The 22,858-nt window shown below is 35.1% G+C and overlaps 2 protein-coding genes across 4 annotated transcripts; one reads left to right on the top strand and one right to left on the bottom strand.

Annotated features, from left to right (window-relative positions):
* The first annotated feature begins 288 nt into the window (after positions 1-288).
* On the top strand, positions 289-4,901 carry Fis1 (Mitochondrial fission 1 protein). Its single transcript, XM_085206999.1, has 5 exons — positions 289-546; positions 627-740; positions 1,023-1,193; positions 2,309-2,445; positions 3,271-4,901. Exons 1-4 carry the CDS (start codon positions 502-504, stop codon positions 2,429-2,431), a joined length of 453 nt encoding a protein of 150 aa, XP_085063125.1. The 5' UTR covers positions 289-501; the 3' UTR covers positions 2,432-2,445; positions 3,271-4,901.
* On the bottom strand, positions 4,894-21,926 carry ab (BTB/POZ-zinc finger protein abrupt). 3 transcript variants are annotated; one of them, XM_085204455.1, is made up of 14 exons: positions 21,819-21,926; positions 20,672-20,856; positions 16,386-16,543; positions 15,932-16,047; positions 15,122-15,263; positions 14,542-14,708; positions 13,748-13,880; positions 13,485-13,644; positions 13,359-13,403; positions 9,695-9,836; positions 9,264-9,401; positions 8,574-8,767; positions 8,238-8,423; positions 4,894-8,126 (listed from the first exon to the last, which is right to left on the bottom strand). In XM_085204455.1, exons 2-14 carry the CDS (start codon positions 20,685-20,687, stop codon positions 7,717-7,719), a joined length of 2,007 nt encoding a protein of 668 aa, XP_085060581.1. In that variant the 5' UTR covers positions 20,688-20,856; positions 21,819-21,926; the 3' UTR covers positions 4,894-7,716. The 3 variants fall into 3 exon arrangements, with proteins under 3 accessions (XP_085060581.1, XP_085062137.1, XP_085061356.1); XM_085206011.1 differs by having other exon boundaries at positions 16,386-16,528; XM_085205230.1 differs by lacking the exon at positions 21,819-21,926 and adding an exon at positions 21,259-21,763.
* Between the last annotated feature and the right edge of the window lie 932 nt (positions 21,927-22,858).

Here is a 22,858-nt window from a genome sequence, read left to right as displayed (position 1 = left end):
CTCAGTGATAAATTTAATCTTAATTACATAAACAAATTCATGTTTTATTTCAACATCCAATTAGATAAAACATTTTTGCTTTGTAAAAATGTTCAAGAGATATTTTTTAACAAAATAACATGTATTTTGAAAGATTTGTATGAGAAAGAAAATTGTTGGACTTAAATAAATTTAAACAAACTTATTGAAATTATAAACCAGTACTTAATAAGCGATTAGGGTATATTTATTTTATTATATCATAGTTTACACCGTATTTTTTATTTTTACGGAAATGCATGGATTTTGCGTCAACAGATAGTAAAAAATTTCGTTACAATTACAAATTACAATCATTGATTGTCAAATTACAAACGTCAAACCCTTGTCACGAATGTATACTTCTTTAGTAAATTCACTACAATAATTTTGAGTTTCATATAAATTGTTATATTGGTCGAATAATGAAAATTGATTTTACGCTATTTAAATTAAAGACGAATACTTAATTTTTATATAACAATGGATGACGTATTAGATGAAATAGTATCCTCAGAGGATTTAGAAGTAAGTTACGTGAGGTCATTTAGTCGTGACTCATTGTAATGCATTATTTTGTTTATATACTTATTGCGTTTTTCTTTTAGAAATTCGAGAAAGTTTTCCATGAACAACTACATCAAGGAAATGTGACGCCTAAAGCGCAATTTGAATATGCATGGTGCCTAGTACGAAGCAAATACGCAACCGATATAAGAAAGGTCTGTTTCAATGTTTGCTTACTTTAAACTTTAGTTAGTATACATCTATATATTACAATTGTAACTAATCGCTGTCTGAAGGGACATGGAAGATATAGGAGAAAATCTATTAATGTAATAGAACATTTTTGCACGCCAATCTCATAAATGGCATAACCAATTTAAAACTCTATTTGTTTTATTTCAATTCATTCATAAATAAAAAGATATCCCTTGGACACTTCCAAGTCTTATCAAATATGGCATTGATATTGTGTAATATTTTAATTTCACTAATTTCAGGGTATTCTCCTCCTCAAAGAACTGTTTAATTCCCATGTAGAAGGCAAAAGAGACTATCTATTCTATCTTGCTATTGGACATGCTAGAATTAGAGAGTACAACAAAGCTTTGCATTATGTAAAATCATTCCTAGAAATTGAACCTGCAAACCAACAAGTGCTGGCTTTAGAGGTAGGTTTATTAAAAATCATTATGTTATAACTACAGTTAGAAAAATACCATTTTTATTTTATTCAGTCAACTTTAGAGTCCATTTTGTAGAAACAGTTTAAGGAAAGCATATATTATCGGCTTGTATCATTGGAGCTTGCTGAGTGTAGCCTACTAACCAAATTCTCAGAGGAGACAATAAAACTTTTTAAAATACTATGAGTATACATATATTATTTAGGTTTTAAGGTTTTTACCATTTTAAATATTGATTTGTATTCTCTACTGTATAAAATAAAATAACAGTAGATTTTGTATTTTTTTTTACATTTTCAAATGATGATGTTGATTCTTTGAATATGGTGTTCCAAACATGTCAGTTGAGCACATATTCTTGTTCTTGTTGTGGGTTCTAAACATCAAACTGCACTCTAAATAATGTATAATATTTTTTTCTTGTAACATTTAATCTACATAAGGTACTTTCACTTAACATTCAAGACTTGGGTGAGAATTGGGTGCTTTCTTTCTATGAAACCTTGATTAATCCAAAAAAAAAAGGCAAAAGTATTCATATAAAAATTAATGTCATTTTAAACATAATGGGCTATTTCTAAAATCACATCCATAAGTTTGTATAATTAGTTTTCTTGCAGTTAAGAATATAAAAATGAAAGTAAGTGAAAGTATAAAAAAAGAAAATATTTTATTTATACTGTCATCATACTGTTCCTTTAAAAGTATTATTGCATTTAAATAAATGTTTTTTATTGCTGAAGATTTCAAGATTTAACTTTCAAACAAAAGGAAAAATGTGGCTAAATGCCAAATCTTGACATTTTGTAAATGCTTTTATTGTTACAAAAAAATAATGCATGTTTCATTATGATTGTGCAACATTTTTATTCAATTACTTAGTTGAATAAGTGTTTCGAGAGTGCCATGAAATGACTTATTTATACTTGCTTGTTTGATATAGGGATTTGATATATATTCATCAGATTTAGGATTTATTTAGATAGGATTTAAAAATGTTTTTATATGTTTGAATCTATAGACCTATCCTGTATTTTTGAATATATAGACCTATCCATATTAATTTTATATCCATTGTATATTTTTTTGTTCGATCCTAGCGTCAAATAAACAAGCGTATGGAGAAAGACGGTCTTCTCGGCATGGCGGTGGCGGGCGGTGCAGTTCTCGCTATCGGCGGACTTGTCGGCCTCGGCATAGCTCTGGCTAGTAGCAAGAAATAGCATTTAGCTTTCTTGTAAGTTGATGTTTGTATTATTGTTTTAGTAATAGTTGTAGATTTTTTTGATATTTTGGTGGGATAAAGGGTGCAATTAAGTGCAATATTTATTTCCTTTTTTGTTTTTGAAATATTGTGTATTAATTTCGTGATTAATGTTCAACTTGTATAACTTGTGTGGCGGCACAGCATTTTAATGTAAACGTGACGGTCATGGGTTCGATTCCGACTAGGAGAAATTTATTCTTTAATCGCTCTGGTAACAAGACAGTGCGGCGTGTGCGTTGACTTCCGCCACTCGACACTAAATATTTTGAAAGATGGTTGAAAACTGGGGAAAAAGCTTGAAGCTGTTTTCTTTTATTATTACTTTTAATAACTTTTTAAATTATTGAAAACAACAATATACTTTTAATAAATGTGTGTCAAGGCAAAGGGCGGCGTTGAGTTCAATACTTTGCCTCCATAATTTGGCGGAAAAAGGGGGAACAGAATGTTTTAACACTACCCTGCTCCCTCTAACTACCCTGCTGTCTGCGGGATACAGCGTGAAGCTGATTTATTTTATTTATTCTGAATAATTTTTCAAAACTTGTCTCACATTGTGTTGCTCACTCTCCTTCCAATTCTAAGTCAATGCGTGGTGACGGAACCAGAGTGAGGAAAATGAAAGTAATTCATTCTCCCAAATGGGCATTAAACTCGCAAACTGCGATAAAAATAGACTAGTTAGATTACTATATTTTTTTCGTTATATATAGGTATCTAGAGAATTCACTCATCTCTCTAGCCCGAATTTTAATACAATGATTTAATTTTTCAAAATAAAACGTATTATTACAGAATGAACGCTGTATTAGGTGTTCATTATCTCCTGAAAAGGAAGAGAAACGAACGAGAGCAGGAAGAGTAAAGGAGTAATGCTTCAACACAAACCAAAATGTTATTACACAATAGAAGTATCACTGTACAAAATTTAGATCTCTTAAACGAGTCTTCTAGGCTTTATATTCCAAAAATATTTATTATTAATTATTAAATATATATATATATATATATATGATTATTAAGCCTTATTAATAAACTAAAATATTTCTTTCTTTTATTTTTCTTTTTTTTATTAAGGCTCTCAGGCCAGCCCCCAGACTATGTTGGTTGTAGGTAATAAAAAATAAACAATATTAAAATTGAATTAAAAACAAATTAAAATATGTGAAATAAAAATTCGGCCTCCTGATTTAATCAAAGTTATGCGTAGAAATGGTAGTTATTATAGTTAAACATTCGGATCGTCTAAAGATCGCCCTGAAGTTAAACATTCGGATCTTTTGAGCATGGACTACTCGGGAATAAAATAATTAAAATTAGGTAAAAATATCTAAATTCAAGTCTGCACCACCTATAGCTAACTTCAGTGCGGCCACGAACCGACTCGTCCATCGTATTATAGCTATTACCCTGGGGCGTGTTCAATTATTACATAACGCAATCTTTCGGGAAAGGTTTAAATAAATGTATTGTAAAATATTACCATATGTTACAGGGGTGAAAGGGAGTCTGTGAACTAGGCGTTATATTGTTTCTGTTTCCTTACTTACTGTCGACGAGCCTTCAAGCCGAGCCCCCCTGAAGTTAGCTGTTAGTGTTACGTAATCCTTGATTGGCCCCTCGGCCTCATTGATTTATTTGTGTAGAATATCCTAAATGTGTTTAAAGCAACTCAATTATTGTGACTATTGTTTTGTTATTCAATACTTATAATTTACCTATAAGCTTAAGTTTTTATATTAATTTTAAATGCATTACGAATTTTCTGTTAAGTCTCTCACCAAAATATTAGACATTTATAATTTTTTCGTGTATAAATATGTATTATATGCATAGGAATAGATTTAGATTTCTCAGTAATAACAATTTCTTATCAAAAAAAAAGTTGCACATTTCATACATAGATTTCATTGTGTGTATTAATTAGATAAAATATATTTGCTATATTTTGTATTAAATTGTTGAAGTTTATTAGTCGTGTATATTTAGTTTTGTACAATTTTGAAAACCGACGTTGGAAACCCGACGAAGAAATATTGTGTAATAGGTCGTTGAAATTAGGCTGAACTGGAATTCCGGGTGGGAATGTGTGTGACCACAGGCCCCAGACTACTACCAACTTTGGATTTCCGAAAATATAAAATAACATGTAATGCTAAATATATGTGATTGATCCGCTTCAAGAATTTCAAAATTGAATATTTGTAAGTTGTTCAATAGGAAGTCATCTTTTGCATATCTGTATTTCTTTCATAAATTTCGTATATAAAATCGTCACTTATTTTAATAAAAAATTTGAGCAATTCATATATAAATGTTATATTTAATAATTATTGTATCTCCATGTATAGTGCAGGTCTTTGCTGTGAGTAATTTATTTAGAGTATTTTTTTCTGTTAAAAATAAAATATCTTAAAATTTCAAAACAATTATTTTTATTATCTTGTTTATAATGATAGTGAAGCAGCATACATCTAGTATACTAAAGTACAATGGCAGAGGCGTGGCATTGATTTAAATAAAAGAAAACTTAATTTTTAAGAGTATTATAACACCTGAGATTTTTTTTTAATATTTTATTTTGATCATGGCAACACATAACAACGCCACAATAATGGTAGATAAATAAAAGTTACACCTTATAATTTAAATAATTTTCTCTTTAATAAACGACACTGAAAATATTTATTGAGTACCGAAACTAAAGTGCTTAATTTTTACAACAATGTTGGAAGTCTATAGGAAAATAACAACCTGTTTTTGATGTTTCCTCTAATAACTACTAAGTACGCAATTTCAACAAATTTTGTGCTTTCTATTATAAAATATATTTATTTTATTATGTCCGTCCATTCACCCACGTTTTTCGCTAAATATTAAAAATTTAAATAAATTTCACAGAAACTATCAGGTTATGTCTACAAAACAATATAGTGAGCATATTTATTCTGAATCTTTTGTCATAAAATTATTTAATGTCATTCATTTAATTTATTGCTAACACGACAAAAGATGCACAATAATGGCTTTCCTGGTACAAAGGAAGAATCTTACAAGTTTAATGAGGTATAGTCGGGTGACTAACATAAAGAAGAATTACTATTAACGAACTTTCAAAGTTCAAAAAGGTAACTAAAAATACTTTTTACACAAATATAGCATAATGATCGACTTAAAGTCCTAATTATCATAATCTTCACTGGTATATAATATAAGTATCAACAACGTCGAGGCGGCGCCGGGAGTTGGGTGGAAATATGTTTCGTCGTATAACAACAAGTTTTTATTCCAGAAATTTTAAATTAAGTTTCATTCCGCTCAGAAAATAGCCTCATTTATTTCATTAATTCCTCATACAACTCCATCGCCGTCTCATATATGTATGTATTTAAATTGTGGTATGCAAAGTGTTTGAAAAAATATATATATAACATTTCTTAATCACAATCTGGTAACTGACTATTGTAGAGTGTACAGTGCTTCAACTATGAATCTGCAAATATCTTAAATAAAGTCAATCTTCTATAACGTAATGAGAAAAATAAGCACACTTCTAAACAATCAAAACATATGTACAGTCAAAAATAATTACTTACTATGGCAACATCGTAACTGTCAACAAGATTATTGTTTACGCAAACCAAACGACGCAACCCGTCAAATCTCACTAACACGCTAAAAATAATCAATCAACCCGTAATCTTAAACTATATTATGTATGTAGATGTATTTGTATTACGTTATTACAATAGTTTTGTCGTGACCGCTCACTGACACCTGTCAAATTAAACACATCAAATGCAGTGTTGCAACACGACAAATCAAAAATTTTCATAATATAAGGTAAATAATTTAAAGTGGGACAATGTACTTCTGGTGTACTTCTGATAAGTATAATTGTTATAACAACTCCTTTATTAAAATTAAATGTTTTTATTTTTCTCAAATATAATATGATGTAACCAATGATTTCAACACCACAAGTACAGAGTCCTAATCACTTTTATTTCACATAAAAAAGGTAAAATGCTATTGCTCTATACTTATCGTTAAATAAAGTGATTTCTAACATTCGGGAAGTAAATATTTGTGACTTGCTTACTCTTAACTTACGATATACTAAATAACTATAACATTGTACTCTAAAAAATATGTATAATTATCGAAGGCTAATAATGAGATTGTAATCACAGTAATCATTATTCCAGCGTCCAGCCGAGCAGATGGCGGTCGGCCGCCATCCTGTAGGTATACGAGTATACATACACGTACGAAGGCAACATCAAGGTATACTTTATTTATTGCTTTTGTTTGTTTATTATGTACTTTACATATCACCACATGTTTATATACAAGTTACAACGCGTCGCTTTGACCAATTTGAACTTGAATCGCTTAAACCCCTGAAAAATCAGTCTCAAGGCGGAGATGTCAACTTTAACTTATTAAAATATCCGCGATTCTTTGTACGCACATCGATAAATATAAGTTTAAGCTCTGGTATGTTTGTTCGTATACAAAGATATCTTGTTTCTCCTAAATATAGGTGCATATTCTTTCAATATAAGGTAACATTACTCTACGGTAGTGACAGTCTAATTCATCTCTAGTGAGTGCGCTCTCTATAAAAATAAAACGGTAAGACTACGGGCGGGCTCTGCCGCCGACGACTCGCTTTATATTTACCTACCATATACTCTATATAGTATATAAATGCAATCTGAAAAATGCATAAAACAACAGTTATTATATCTATAAATTGTATAAAATATTAAATAAAATCTATTGAAGTGAGGTAGATGGATGGAATTTCACAATTTGTGTGGATTTTTTATTACAACGTTGCCGTATTGGCCCGAATGTTGAGGTAGTTGGATGGAGTTACTATGCGAGCCCGCCGCAGGGCCGCAGTGCTGCAGGGCTGCGGGGCCGCAGGACCGCAGGGCTCGCATACGATAAAGTTACTACTCACTAGTTATTTACTACTAAAGAATCTCACAGCTAGTGTGGACGCGGGTCACGCTACGTCGCCGCCCGGGCGACTCTATGCTTCAATACAATACTTAGTATACAATATCGGTTAATGGCACCACGATACACGGGTCAACAACAAATCGTTCAAATTGAATCAGCTAATGACGTAACTTAACACTCAAGCACCGTTTCATAAATCATCAATCAACAAAACATTCTCTTAACAGTTTCACTTGCAACTAATTACGCGGCGAGGCTTACATCATTTCATGAGGACACCGTCTTATTGTGTTCGTCCTCGGAGTAGTCGCCGTCGTCATGGCCGCTGTGTTCCAGTTCTTGCTCCGAGTGTAACCTTCGGTCGTCATCATTATATCCCTTGTTATAATAATCCTTGTTCATATCTTTGTCCATGTCTTGCTTGTCAATTTCCGCTTCGCTGATGCTATCGTTCCTTTGTCTCTCCTTGCCGAGGTCCAAGGGTTCATCGGAGTCTCGCATGATGTCCGGCTTCCCCATGTTCTCTGTGTACTGTCTTTGCATTTGTTTCAAGAAGCGTTGGTGTGCGAGGGTCGTGGGGGGTGGGGGCAGTGATCCCATTTGTGGTGAAGGCTCGTCGTAAGTTTTCCTATCCATGTGCATAGCATTCATTTGTGCAAGTTTCGCTGCGTTCATTCCTGAAAGCAGATATTCACATTAAAATAACTTCTTTTATTTTAGTGCTTCTGAATAATTGTAACTTTAATCCAATTAATTTAGGAAAAAAGGCGTATTTAAGAGAATCTCACCAAAAACATTTTCTCCTATATACTGAAGGTAGGTGTCCAATATTGCTGAACCTCCTCCGAAACCTGGTGGATAATCGTCGTGTTTCATCCCAGATAATCCATGTGGTAAATTTTCAACAGCTTTGGCTGTGACTGCTCGCACTGCTGGCACTTTTGTTATGGTAGTGTTTGTCAAGTTGTTTATGTCTGGTAAATATTTAAAACAATATCATAAATAAACACAATTTTTTGGACAAAATAAAAAAAGACAATATATTATCATCTTGGTGTAATAGTGTTTAGATAAATTATTTCATGTGGAATGATGTTTTTACAATTAATATTAATTATACTTACGTGGCGGAGAAACAGGCAAAGAGTCTTGGTATTTTGACTGGCTGAGGTCGTCGTCGTTGTCACCGCACAGCGAGCTATTCTCAGAAGCGGCTGATTTGGCATCCAGCTTTATATCAGAACGACGTGGTCCAGTGGGAGATGCCCGCGCCCGAAGCTGTTCTGGTGATACTTTTACACCAGCTTTGGCTAATAACCTGAGTTTTTATAAGGATTTCATGATGAATTACTAAATAGCCTAAAGGAAAGAATAAAGAAAATAATATTTTTTTCAGTTTAGGAAGTGTATGTGTATTATTATTATATACTTCTTTCATTTTTCATTGTGTCTATTTTATATCATGTCTTTTTCTACACTACTATTAACATACTTTCGGAACAGTCCTTTACTGTTTTTTGCTTAAAATATGACTTTCCTATAATATCATCATAGAGCCCGTCGTTACATGTTGGGACAGCCAAACGTGATAATTGTGAGTTTAATCCCCACTCGGGGGAATGATTATATTAAAATTATTTTAATTTCCCTGCTTTGACCAGAAAGTGGGGATTGGATCGTTTTAACAGTAGTCTCCTTCCGCGTAGCAGGGTAGTCTGCTATGCGCAAAAAAGAGTGAAGCTTTACCAACATTATAAAAATCGTATTTCTCAAGGTTATATATATGTACTTTATATGGAATAAGTCATACTCACTGGCTGGCAAGTTCCGGGTCAAACCGTGTAGGCATCTGGAGCACGGGCAGATCTTTAGTAGAGATGCCGCGATGTTGCCGAGACATATGTGAGTGCAGAGAGTTCCGTGACTTGGCCACTGTTCCACATAGCACGCAGCTGTTCAAAATATATTAAGTATTATTTATTTATTAAGTATTATTTGGCACGAAATAATCTCTATATATTTTATTCTTAATTATTCCGTTATTTTGGATACAGGTTGGATTAGACTGAATGTTGTGGATTTAATTGTCGCATGGGTTGTTGAAAAATTTTCAAAGTGTTGATCATATATATTTTTTATTTTACTATTATTTATCAATCAATTCTTAATTGATTCATTTATAGGAATTGCTATCTTCTAAGATGCGGAAAATGCAACAAAATGGGTTACAAAGGAAATATCTTACCGGTATCCAGGACACACAGTATGCTTGTCTTCAAGATGAGTTCTCAGCGTATGTGCTGATCTGTAGATTTTCCCACACTTTGGACATGGCCTTGGGTCGGTTGCTCTGACACGAAGTAGGTCTTGGGTTCGACGACAACCTCCTGGCGATGGAAATTATGTAATTAGGAAGTAGGAAGTTTAACAATTACTTAGTACTTTTACTTATATATGTTTCTTACCTGTTCATTTAATATTTTTTAGACATAATATAACAATAGTTTGTTTGTTATTAGAAAAAAACGCAAGAAGTCTACTTCGTAGTTTTATTGTTTATGTTTCATATAAGCAGACATTTTTTTTTCGGGTAAAAATTAAATTATTACGTATATATCGTATCACTAATACAAACGCCACTAGAATCGTTTACTCACATTGAACATTTGGTTATTGAAATGACTAATTACATTTTTTACTTTACGCTTACAAATATTTATAATATAAAGATTACGACATTGCCTCTCAGGCGTCAGGAACAATTTTAACTACACGCTAATTTTTACCAATATTCTTTTAATCGTTTCCGAGATCTATTTGCCTTCCTATCGCATATATTTTGGAAGCGTACGGTGGGCGACACAGGTGGTTGTGGCATGGGTGTACACTAGCAGTCTATACGAATGCTTATTGTTGCATATATATTACAAACAACTGTGTGCCCCCACTAATCTATTTATTGTGTATATAGTAACTTTACATTTGAGTCAGAGAATTTAAAGAAATAAAGAGTATTTATGGAAAAGTTTGAAAAATCAGGCCATTAAGCTGAGTTGTCAACGCGGACTTGATTTAGGCGTAGTCCACATAATTTAGACTTAATTATCATGAGTTTTTTACATAATGTAAAAATATATAATTTATTATATTGTTTGGTGTATTTTTCTTATATTTATTTACTCGTAATAAAATATATGCGAATGGAACATGCAATTTTTATACATGTACAATAAATCCTCGTATCTTCTACTATGACTAGATATGTTTTTGATTGTGCTCTCTGCCTACAGGGCTCTAAATTAATAAAAAATAATACCTATCAGTTGTGAACGTATTACTATTGCGTTTAAAGGCATTCGATTTCATTAAAATCTATCTCGTATTGTCTTATCTATGGTCGAAAATATACATCATAGAGCAGCCTGCGGCACAGAGGCATCACATGTTTTCTAGGCACTTCGTAAACCTGACTCTACTAGAGACTATGAACAGTTCCCTTAATTGTTTATCTATTTAAACTAATGAGCCAAAACTAAATTTTATCGTTTTAAAACTAATGGTTCGCGAAGCCTCTGTGCTACTTGCTGCTTATATCTACACCGAACAGTTGAGTCAAGATGTCCTGATCGTCATAGAAGTAAACGAAATGGTTTCCAAGAATATTCAGAAAGCAATTACAATAAATTGTGCGATAGAGTTGAGTGTATACAAAACGAAATGAATATTATAATAAATATATGACTCAGGACAGTAACTAGAAAGGAAGACTAATAACTATTGACAGTACAAATACAAAGAACTACACAGAAGTAATAGCAACATTGGAAGTAGACTCATTCAGAGAGGAGAGAATGGTCGTACCGTTTAGTTGCACTTCGTAATCTATCAATGGCACCAATCATCACAAGTCATAATGCGCTTTACAAAACTAATGCTTAAGTTACTCTGTAACCGAACCGCTCCTTAGACTATTTTTTATTAGAAAAGATTTTTATACAATAAAATCTCTACTTAAGTACGTCCTCGCCTCGTAAGCGCTGTGAGCGACTCGCTGCAGAGTTTCCCAAGTTATACTTAAATAATATCAGTCTATACTACTACAAAAATAATTTTCAGTCGATTTACCCTACTGGTTTATATATTGTTTACGTACGTATATTACTGCTGAATATGAAAAATGCATTGTGGAGATCATTGATTTCTGGTTTTCTCAGTAACATATAAAAGCCCCACTCGTAGTTCCGATTCACAGCCGTTTTAGCTAGTTTAGCCGAATGGCGAACGAGTTGCCGTCTTCGGTTTTTCTATTTATGATCTTCGCCAAGCGTTAGTTGGCCCACCCACAACTCCATTTCAACGTTTTCATTTTCTCCCACTGGCGGCGGTGTTTTATTCGCATGTGGTTCCGTACTGAGTTGGGATGCGCGAAGTACCGCGCGCAGGTGGCGACGGGACACACAGGGCTGTCCCGCGGGTAGTGTGCCTCCAGGTGTCTGCGCGCCAACGCTAGCGAGTCCAAGCTCATGAAGCACAACGGACACTGGAGTCGTTCGCCGAACACCGCCTTTTTGACCGATTCGTTTCCCTCCAGATACTTTAGCAACTCGCTCCCTCCATCCTTCCCCTCGACGAAATCGCTCGTCGCCGGCTTTGCCAACGCGTCCCGCGCCGCGGCATCTGCAATGCCGACAGCACCAAATTACTCTACGTTATGAACGGTTGGCAAATCCGACGGCCGGCGCTAACTATCCCTAACGACGTTCACAATAAACGGTCTAAAAATATTACGATATATCAAATATAGTATATTGGTAAAGAGTCCGATACGCGTTCCCTATGGGTCCATCGTCATTGGCACGAGTACCGCTACCACCAGGCGTGATGCGGCAGGGGCGTGGCGGGCGCGGCGGGGGAGGCAATGGGCGCGGGGGGCGGCTCGGCCGCGCGCCGTCTCTAAGAGTTCTGTCGCTGGCGGATGCCGTGGGCCTGCAGCTGGTGGTTGATGAGGTAGTGCTTCGTTTTGCACTTCTTGCCGCAGTGCTGACAAGGGAACCACTGGTCGCGGTCGGTCTGCGAGTGCACATTGAGCATATGCTGGCGCAGGTTGGAGGTGGAGGAGTAGACGCGGCCGCAGAGCGGACACTGCGGCCGGTAGCCCAGGGCCGCCCCGCCCGCCAGAGCCGCCCCTGTAACACAGAGGCGGCGGTTAGAACAAGCGAGTCGCTTAAGCGCTACTGTAGGTGTGTCGGTCGGGGTCGGGGGCGGGGTCGCGCCGGCTCCTCTGCTTCACGCCGTGTATGGAGTTCATGTGTATCTGCATGTACTGGCGCGTCTTGAAGCGCTTGCCGCACACGGGGCAGGCGTGTGACAGGTCGCGCGCGGCGTGCACGTTGAGGATGTGCTGCTTCAGGTTGCTATTGTTGCTGTAGAGCTTGCCGCACTCGGGGCAGGCGGGCCTGGCCGCCTCGGGGAAGGCGCCTCCTGGGGCAGACGACTCGCTTTCAGTTCGCCTTAGTTGTCACTCGCACACAGTACTTGCCAACTCTGCGTATGGCTTTCGATACGATACGTTCACATTCAACATGACTTCCATTGTCGCTATTACTATCGGATTCTCGATTAAGGGGACATTTGTCTAATTGTTCAGTTTAATGATAGATCGTTCGGTTATTTACTAGATATTTAATTGTTAGTGTTATTGAATATGTGCTACGTGTATGTGACTCCGTAATGTACAATTAATGACGCAAAGTTCGTTAGCAATGAGCTGAAAATCATTAACTTTATTTGTTACAAATTACTTGTTCTGGTCGAATCTAATTGCATTTATATCGATAGATGTCATATTAATTATCGTCATTACTGAGTCACATCATCAGAATGTTAGTGCAATAAGTGATGGTACTCACCGAAATTATCTGGTATTCCGGATGGTCCAGGCAGGCCGGGAAATCCTGTAAAGTTAAATTTAAATGTTGATTTATATCACCTTTTATAAAAAAATGTTGTCAAAATACAAAAGAGCAATAAGTGACCTGGTAAGTTGAGAAGTCCGGGGAAGTTGTGTGGTAGCGCTCCATTTGTGTTTGCCATAGTAGCGGGGTCGTCGTAGTCCACTGGTTCTTGTTTGGCTCGGTTGTCACCCTCAGTGTCGCTCGCGCCCGCGTCTGATGAAGATTCTTCGCCATCCCCTGACTGTTAACAAGAAATATTATTATAATAATTACAAATTTATTATACGTAATCTATCAAAAATATTCCAATTTTAAAGCTATCAAATTGTTCTCATATATCTCACCAAGTTATTGGAGACTCCAGAGAGATGTGGATTTTGTGCATTTTCAAGAGCCTGGCTGAAGAGAGCCAGTTCGTGGCCGTTTGTGCCCATCCTCTCTGGACTCGCGCCCTGCGCCGCTAGTAGCTGTTCCGTCCTACACCAGTTATGTAAATAACTAATAAGTAACAAGTCATTAAAAGTTATAATAAACTGTTCACAAAAAATAAATTTATACATAAATGTTAACTATATATTTATATATCTTTGATTTATTAATTTGTTTGCTCAGTTGAATTAAAATCAAATAATAGACTGTTCGATGAGATTTCTAGCAAGTACAAAGGAATTAGTTCGTCAAGTTCATTTACCTATTGGCAAAATGGTATTTGGTATTTAAAACCTGTTCTATTCGAGTTTACGTCATTCTTTGTGTGATTAACATTTTTTATGTTCGAGTTTCTAGTATTTAACACAGATCCTTATAGAAAGTTGACAATTTTTCTGCGCCATTACCGATTAGTGAATCAGCGAGGTAATTCGCGTGGACCATTATAGGAGTTGCCTAAATACAGAGACGCGCTGATTTAATGACACTATATGGCAATACCAATTTGAATTCTAATTTCTATCTATAGATGGTCTTTTACAATTATTGTACCGTTTTGATGACGCCACCTTTTGCGAAAATAATTTATTGTTTACATCATCTTAATTTAGAGATTTTTGGCTATTGTACTTTGATGGTAAAGCAATTATAATCAAAATGTTATGGAAAATATGTTACAGAAATCAAAGAATAATTCAATAGTAGCAACCTGGTCTTCATCTGTGCTTGATAGAGGTCTGAGGAGCGAGCGCGCTTGGGCGGCGGGGTGCAGGGTGTGCCCTCGTCGGGACGTCGGGCGCGTCGGCCTTCGCGCGGCTGCGGCTCGCGGCCTTCGCGGGAGCCCCCGCTGCCAGTCTCCGTCCATGATGATGCGGACTACGCATTTTAAATAAAAGTTAATATCCTTAAGAATTAAATTTCCAATGGCAGATGTATTGTACTTCTTGATCGGAACTTTAAACATTATATGATGTTAATTAAGATTTAGATTTGGGATTATTAATTGAAAGCTATGATATACATGTAATAGTTGAATTTCATATGTTTCACATTTTTTTCACAGCTTCAAGAGCTCTATTCTACATGTAACAGGGTAGGTAGAGAGAGCCTAGTGTTAAGTTAAAGCACTCTCGCTCGCTCGCTCTCCGCATTCCGCCGAATTTTGGAGCGTGTTGAGAGGCGAAACTCAACGCCGCAATTTCCACATTTTATGTTGATACATACTTATGACATGTAAATATTTTTTCCCTGAAGCTTATCTTATTTAACTGAGTATTTGTTTCGCTTACCGGAGACGCTTTCTGATCGAGTGTAGGCAAAGGCGCTGGCGGAGGAACATCAGTTAACCCTCGGACTTGTAGAAGTTGAGCGGCTCTTAGGAACTCTTTTAGTTGCTCTTGTCCAATGTGGACTTCACCCTGATACATAAACCTGGAAAATATTTGGGTGTGTATTTTTCTTAAACTGTTTGTCTTTATATTTATTGTCAATTTTTTATTTAAAAGCATAAAACTAAAAAATAAAAAAATTACGACGATCGTATCACTGTGCCAATATGGCGTCGTATTTGTTATGTATTATGCTAATTAAGAGACAATATTTGGCAATATATAAGTATATGTTTTAGTGTTTCCGCCAAAAGACCATTTTATGAAATGTCATGTAGGTATCTCGTTATAATCTTACTGATGTGAATTAGGTACGTTTAGATATATAACATATTTTCGACTTTTACATCGCTTCGTTAGAGTGCTACACTATTACTGATAATTTCACATTCAAATTAGGTAGAAAGTGGGGAACGGAGTGTCTTAACACTAGGTTCCCTCTGCCTATCCTGCTGTGTGCGGGATACAGCGTGAAGCTGATTCACATTGAAATTCTTATTAAACGTAATGTTGTTCATAATAATATAAAATTTATTTTTTTAGCTTTAGACTTTACTAGTACTACTTTTCGTCCAATTTTCGAGATATTACGTGTTAAGTGACACAATTCAAAGCACTTGGGAATCGAACCTGTAACCGCTTACAGTCAAACGCTAACCCACTAAGCAACGACGACCTCTAAATACTGACAATGTTTTTTTTATAGCTTACCTTAACAAACTCTCCATATCCTTATCATGCACATCTCGAAGTATTACAATAGGGTGTTGGCACGGGTTCGCTTTTAATAATCTTCTGAAATATGGACTGCATGCTGATAGCACCACCTAAAGAAACATTTTGGTTGAGAATAACAACGCCAGCCAAAATGCAACGCAAGCCAGCCGACATTTTATAGAAATCTGTATTTTTGCTTAAAATAGTAACGTACTTCTTCCACAATAGAAAGACGACGGTCATTGATTTTTAGGTGTCAAACAAAATTCTTCTTATATGCATTACATTTAGTAGACCATGAATAGTAGACAAATCATTACAAAATGTTTTTCTAAAAACTTCTATAAAAAAAGAAGAAAGAAAGATGGATTTGAACTTGCTTCTCTTGGAAATGCTATACGTTAGTTATAGATCACTTTAAACATGTAAAAAATATTATTATCATTACCTTATGTGCTGTAAACGTTGCGCCTGCGCAAGCCAGTGTGACGTCCACGAAGTCCTCCTCGTCCCTCAGCCGGCGGAAGGAGGACACCATCGCCGAGTGGAAGTCGTTCCACCGCAGCGAGTACTGCTGCTCGCCCGCGGCGCCTGCGTGCAACCGAGCTGTTAGACGCCCGTCATAATATTATGTTTATTTGTGTTTTTGGTATAATTTTGGTTTGGTCTGGTTTAGGCAGGCCGTAGTGGCGCAGGCCTACAAGTTGTGGGTTCGACCCCCCACTTGGGGGATTGAAATAATTACCCGAGGTAACGGGTGTCTTACACTAGGTTCCCAGGTACCCTATGTCTATCCTGATAAGTGCGGGATACAGCGTGAAGCTAAGAAAGAGTTTTTTTCATTTTTACCACTGAAAAATGTATATTGTCGTATGTACAAGAAATATATGTACCTATAATGAGTTATCATTAGTGTAGTTTCGCTTTATCCTTACTGTTTACGCTAACGCGTTTGTATTCGTCATCTAATAGGCACAGTCTTTATAAAATTATGCAACTTAACGCTGTATTCTGCATATAGCAGGGTCGACAGATAGAAAAAAGTTAGTGTTAATACTCTCAGTTGTTTTTGAAATGATAGAATGTAAATGTACCATTTGTAAATATACCGACCGAAAGTGACCGAAGTCTCCTGGCACTACGGGGAACACTATAAGGGAAACGGCGTGAATCACAATAAAATAAAAATTAATTCACAAATACCGAGTAAAAAGTCGTATCTACAATATAGGTACAACTAACAGCGAAGTTATAGAATAATGTCACCTTCACACACCTTGGAGTAAATTCCAATGTACTTTGTTGACCTTTCAGTTTAATTCAACAGCGCAAAATTTCTTCAAATAAAATCAATCCAAACTTTTTGAATTTGAAATCTCTTTGAAATATAAATTATTTATAAAGTTGGAATTACTTATCGGGTACTTGCACCCGATGTCCGGAGCGATACAATATCGATTAGGTATACCTACCCACTACCTACCTATACAGTCTACAAACGACGGGATATATTTGTAGAATTATAATTTATATTTCAATTCTAAATGTTTTTATTAATTATAGTTTGTATAAATTAAAGTATACTCTCTTTTTTCCCTTGCGCGCGTATAAAAATGCGAATTGTGGTAAAAATTCGCATTTTTTTCGGGATTCGGGATTTGAACCTGTGCCTCTTAGAAACCATTCTCGGAAGTGTGTTTCTTTCCTACGTGTCAAATAACATGTCATTGTTTTCAACAGAAGGATGATTTTTTTAGAATTTAAAATGAGAGTTGAGAATACTTATACTTATTTGTAAAGCTTAGTCAAGATTTTCATACAGATCGAGAAAGAAATCGTGGAGACAACTTTGATGGGATGAGCAACGTGAGTAAATGAGCTTTGGGTGGCGCAACCCAACGCCGTGTTTTGTTTCGTCACAAGAGCGAAGCAGCGAAAACAATTCGTTCCCTTCAGTGATTATAATTTTTTATCACTTTTAATTGGTATCCAATTTAACAGCTAAGAGACGACTGTTAATTTGGCAAAACTGTGAAATGACTATTACAGTAGGTAAATCTCTCATCTCTTGTGATTTAATTATAACGTACTCGTTATTAATTAAGTTCGTTAACATTTAGTGTGAATGCACCCGCTCGTCTGTCTCCCTAACCCCCTGTGCCCTGTGGTCGGCGATGCGACCGCACCGAGCCTTGTATTATAAATGTATCCTTTGAAATTATAATTTATATTATATAAATTAAAATATTTAATTAAAAAAGAACCAAAAAAATAACTAAAAATTATGTTTCCTCTAAGTAATTCGTTTCTTGACATTGCATGTACAATGGCAGAAATCGCCGCCGCTAGTATAATTAAAATATATTCATTCAGCCGAGAGGGAATCGAACACGCATTCATCGCACCTGTAACCAGACCCTGTTCCACTGCGCCAAGATTGCCTCTACCAATGTAGTTTTTTATGTTATTATTATAAATATATAGAATAAATGAAATTTAGTATTTAATTACTTTGTTCTACAGTCATTTTCAGATATTTCGCAATTGCGGTGTTATAATGCTATTATATTACATTTGCTATTTCAGGTATATTTCTTGCATCTGTTTTCCCGACAGTTGCGGGTTTGATCCGTACTTCAGGGAATGTTTAATTTACATTTTACTTATTTTTATTCCAAATTTTTTTATCCACGTAATAGTTTATTTTGCTTAATTCTAGGCTGAAAACAATCGGGTGGGTGTAGATTACGCTTATAATATTAAAAAAAATCGGTCTTTTACATCGTTTTAGAATATATATATCTCTTCTAACTATATTTTTTTTGTAACTGTAATTGTTTTCAATATTTATTTGTAAAATTTAATTATTAAATTTATTTAGGAATATATTACTTTAGACAATTGTTCACTCTCCTATATAAGGAGATAACTAAAGATACTTATCTATTTAAAATCCAAATAATTAGCATAACGTTATGTCCGTCTGCTAATGTCTGGAATATTTTAGAAAAGAACAAAAGAGATTGCTAGTTGGAGATCTTAATAATAAGAATTATTTATTTTCATGTAGGACGGTTTTCTAGTATAAATACAATTTCGTATTAAAGTAAATTTTACTCAGTAAGTGTTAAGTGTTTCACGCTTTACGTCTGTCGCACTCGCCGACACCCTCTCAACCCTTTCATTGATTTAACTTCTTTACTATATTATATACCTACTATGTCCTTAAGGGGTAGTAACTTATTTTATACTAGTCGTTGCCTTCAACTGTGTTTGCGTGGACTTTGAATGGAAAATTCCGTTTTTTTTTTAGTTCGACTATCAATTTCGAGAAAATTTCTCTTAGCGCCTAACTTTAACCAGTCATGGACCTTTTTATACATACATTTATAACAATATTTACTTTATTATAATGTTATTATTTAATATTAGTCTACATCACTTAACATGTAATTTTGAATATGGTTATAGGCTTCTTATTAGACGTGAATATTTCTTTAACTATACTTAAATGTCAGCAAGACATAAAATGAAATTAAATAAGTAAATAAGTTAGACGGACGATATATAATTAAGTATTATGTTAACAATATTTACTGCTTTATCTACATATAGTTACTTCATTACCTGCATTCGAAGAAAATATATATATAAAAAAAGTCCAACACAAAAATATAAAATCCAAATCAAATAAATCGAAGAGTTTAAAAAGAAACGATAAAGGAAATACATTTAAAGAACGAGAAAAATATCGCACTTCGAAATAAAAGCGACGTCATTAAAGCTCGCCTCCCTTATCCTGGGATCCTGGGATGATCCTCCCGCCGGGGGGTGGGACTGGGGGTGAATCAACGAACTCATGTAGACTCTCATATATATTGTACTTGTTAGTAAACAATTGCGTATCGTATAGTATAGTACTGTATGGGTATGAGTACGAATACGCAACGGAAACTTTTGATTTCGTTGTCAGTTAAAAACTCGTCGAGCGGCTTACCGGCCATTGATGGAACTTTCGATTATTTCGTGCATCAATGGGACGGTAATGAATGTTGTTGTTTATTTATTTTTTAAATTTAAATATGCACTTTTGTTTGTGTAGATTACGAAAATTTTGTAGATGTGTCATGATAGCTATATTGTTTGGATTTGAGAGGCTTACCAAATGTAGATAATAAGTACACTTATTTTAAGATTTTATTATTTATTTTTGTAGTCATTTCTTTTTTCTACTTTCTAGCTATGTAAAAAATATATAAGATGGCGTAGTTTAATCCTAACTAACGGTAAGGTGTTTAATTAGTGGTTGTTGTATATTAATGATTTATTTTATTCGTATAATCGTATATACGAATCTATATAGATTGTGAATGATTTTCTTTTCGATAAAAAAAAGAAAATGAACACGAATTGGCAGCTGGTCACAAACTGGAATTGATAAGTGCTGAATGTGTAAAATGTTTATGTAAAGTACGCAGCTGTTTTTGAAATTTGTTGAATTACTCTACGATAAATGAGTTTTTATCTCATTGTTTTGAAATATTTTGCATTAAATTTCACACAATCTTAACAGAAAATATTAGAATAGAATCTAAATCAGAAATTATCTTATAAGACGCTAAATTGGATGTTCCAGCCAAAAAACGACTTTTCCCGTTATTTTTCTGTTCGTTGATAAATTTAGCAATTATATAGTTTGTTATGAGTATAATGACAAATATGATCGGTACTTACCGGTCTCGGTCGCCATGGCCGGCTGCTCGCAGGGCGGCACGGTGTCGGGGCGTGCGCGCGCGCTATACAGCTCTCCCGCGCATTCCACTCGACCCCCAAGCCCCGCCACTTTAGCGATTGTCACTTCTGCCGATTTTTATATTCTATGACCCTATTGGGCTTAAAGCTTTGGTTTTTTTGTTTGCCTGTAATGAGAGATTCGTGTTAGGGTGCCGATTTTTCTTAGTCTTAGTTGAAAACTATTCTTACAATTATTATACATAATTTCAATTTGATAAAGAAAATCGCGAGGGTGAAAAGCGGCGTGTATGTGATATGGTTGCAGGATGGTATTTTAAAACTTTCAGTTTGTTTTAGAATAATAAACTTTATTTTTATCTAATTGTTCTATTTATTAAATTTGCTTTTGGATTTTTTAACGGACATTACTATTTATTAATTAACAATAATATAATTGATTCCAAATAACTTCAAAACATTCAACAAATCACTGTTTTTGTTTAAAACTAAAAATGCAATTCACTTTTTAAATGATTAAGCATTAAATGTCCCAATCATTGGCACCGATCAAATTAAACAATACTTACAAACAATTCAAAATGTAACACAAGTGCACACAATTGCATAACAATACAATTTCAAATAAAACAATCTAGTTACAGCTATTTATTCATAGTTTGGGCAATTTACAAGTAATTTAGGTAATTTTTTAATCAATTAATAAATAATTATGTCGTATTAATTATTATTATTGTATTTCGGTCGTTTGCGCTCCGAAAAATCCAATCGCATACTATCCACGTGACTCGGGAAATGGAAACTGAACACAACACGCACTACATATCGGACACTTGGGCAAAAATCTCGGCTCGGGCCAGTCGGCGACCACGGGGTGTTAATTTAGGGCCGATGCAACGATCGATGGCGCGCCCTGCATCGCACAATGAGGGAGGAGCGGCCAGATAGAAATCAATACGGTGTCCATCATCGCCTGCACCCCCCGGCCCGGCCCGCCCGCCTGCGCCTTGCACCCGGGAAATGCATTTTCCGCGTTCCAATCGCTTTTCACCCCGAACTTCCGCTTTGTGCTCACAGGAGGGTATAACTGACGGTAGGATTTTTTTTAAAAGTATGAAATATATCGTACAATAGAATTTTACGTGAACGTCCGGCGTACGAATGCACCTCGGTGTTTTTGTTTGTTGTGTGTGTTGCGGGAACGCGCGTGCTATCGTTTGCGCGTCACGCGGGCGACTGTCGCCCCGCCACTGGGCCGAGAATAAACAGGGGGGTGGGGGGTATAGTGGAGGTGGGGGGAGTGCGCGGGGGTCCCGGGCAGAGGGGAGGGCGGGGGCGGTGCAGCCTGCACGCCCACCGGCCGCCCGCGCCGGACACACGGCCGGTGCGGCGCGAGTGTAACGGATGCACTTGCTCGGTAGTAGAAGCGGGTAGCTTTAGGATCGAGCTTTTAAGATGAAGCTTTATGAGTTTTGTTTTTATTTGTAGAAATTTTAGGTTTTTGGTTATTTATTATTATTATATATGTAGATAAAATTTTGTTATAAGCCTTGGTTATTTTTGCGACTCTATGTAGTATTTGATATATTTTTTTTAAAATTTATATTAGATATTAAACTATACAGTTACAGGAAGTAATATATGTAAAGTTAAATTATGATCGAATAGGTAATATAGAGGCACCAATAAAACTATTTTGTGCTAATGCTTTATATCAGCAGTGATTAATTATTGAGTTTAACTAAAAATAATGTTTTAGAGGAAACTTGGATTATTTTTTACCTATAAACACATTTATTTATTTTGTACAATTTTTTTTGTCATGTACTCAAATATAAAAAAAAAATCTTATTGAAAATTCATACTTATAAATTTATACTACGTATTTATAAATTTAATTATTCTTATTTAATTAATGCGTTTATAAGAAAAAACTGTAATTTACATATTATTGCGAAAAAAACTAATAACACGAGCTAACAATTATATTCTTAATTATTATTTAAGTATGACTTATTGCTAAAAATACTTGTCTTCAGTTTTTTATACATTATTAATACAACTATTTACTATAGGTACTTATAAGAAATAAAATATTTTTATAACTATTCTAAGTAATTTTTACAACTATATAACTATTAGCACTTATCTCAATACAACGGCAAAAGC

This window comes from Heliconius melpomene, chromosome 1 (genome assembly GCF_056956725.1).
Source record: "Heliconius melpomene rosina isolate 202511_hmr_F chromosome 1, ASM5695672v1, whole genome shotgun sequence".
NCBI classification, from domain to species: domain Eukaryota; kingdom Metazoa; phylum Arthropoda; class Insecta; order Lepidoptera; family Nymphalidae; genus Heliconius; species Heliconius melpomene.
This window is presented reverse-complemented; position numbering and strand designations above follow the sequence as displayed.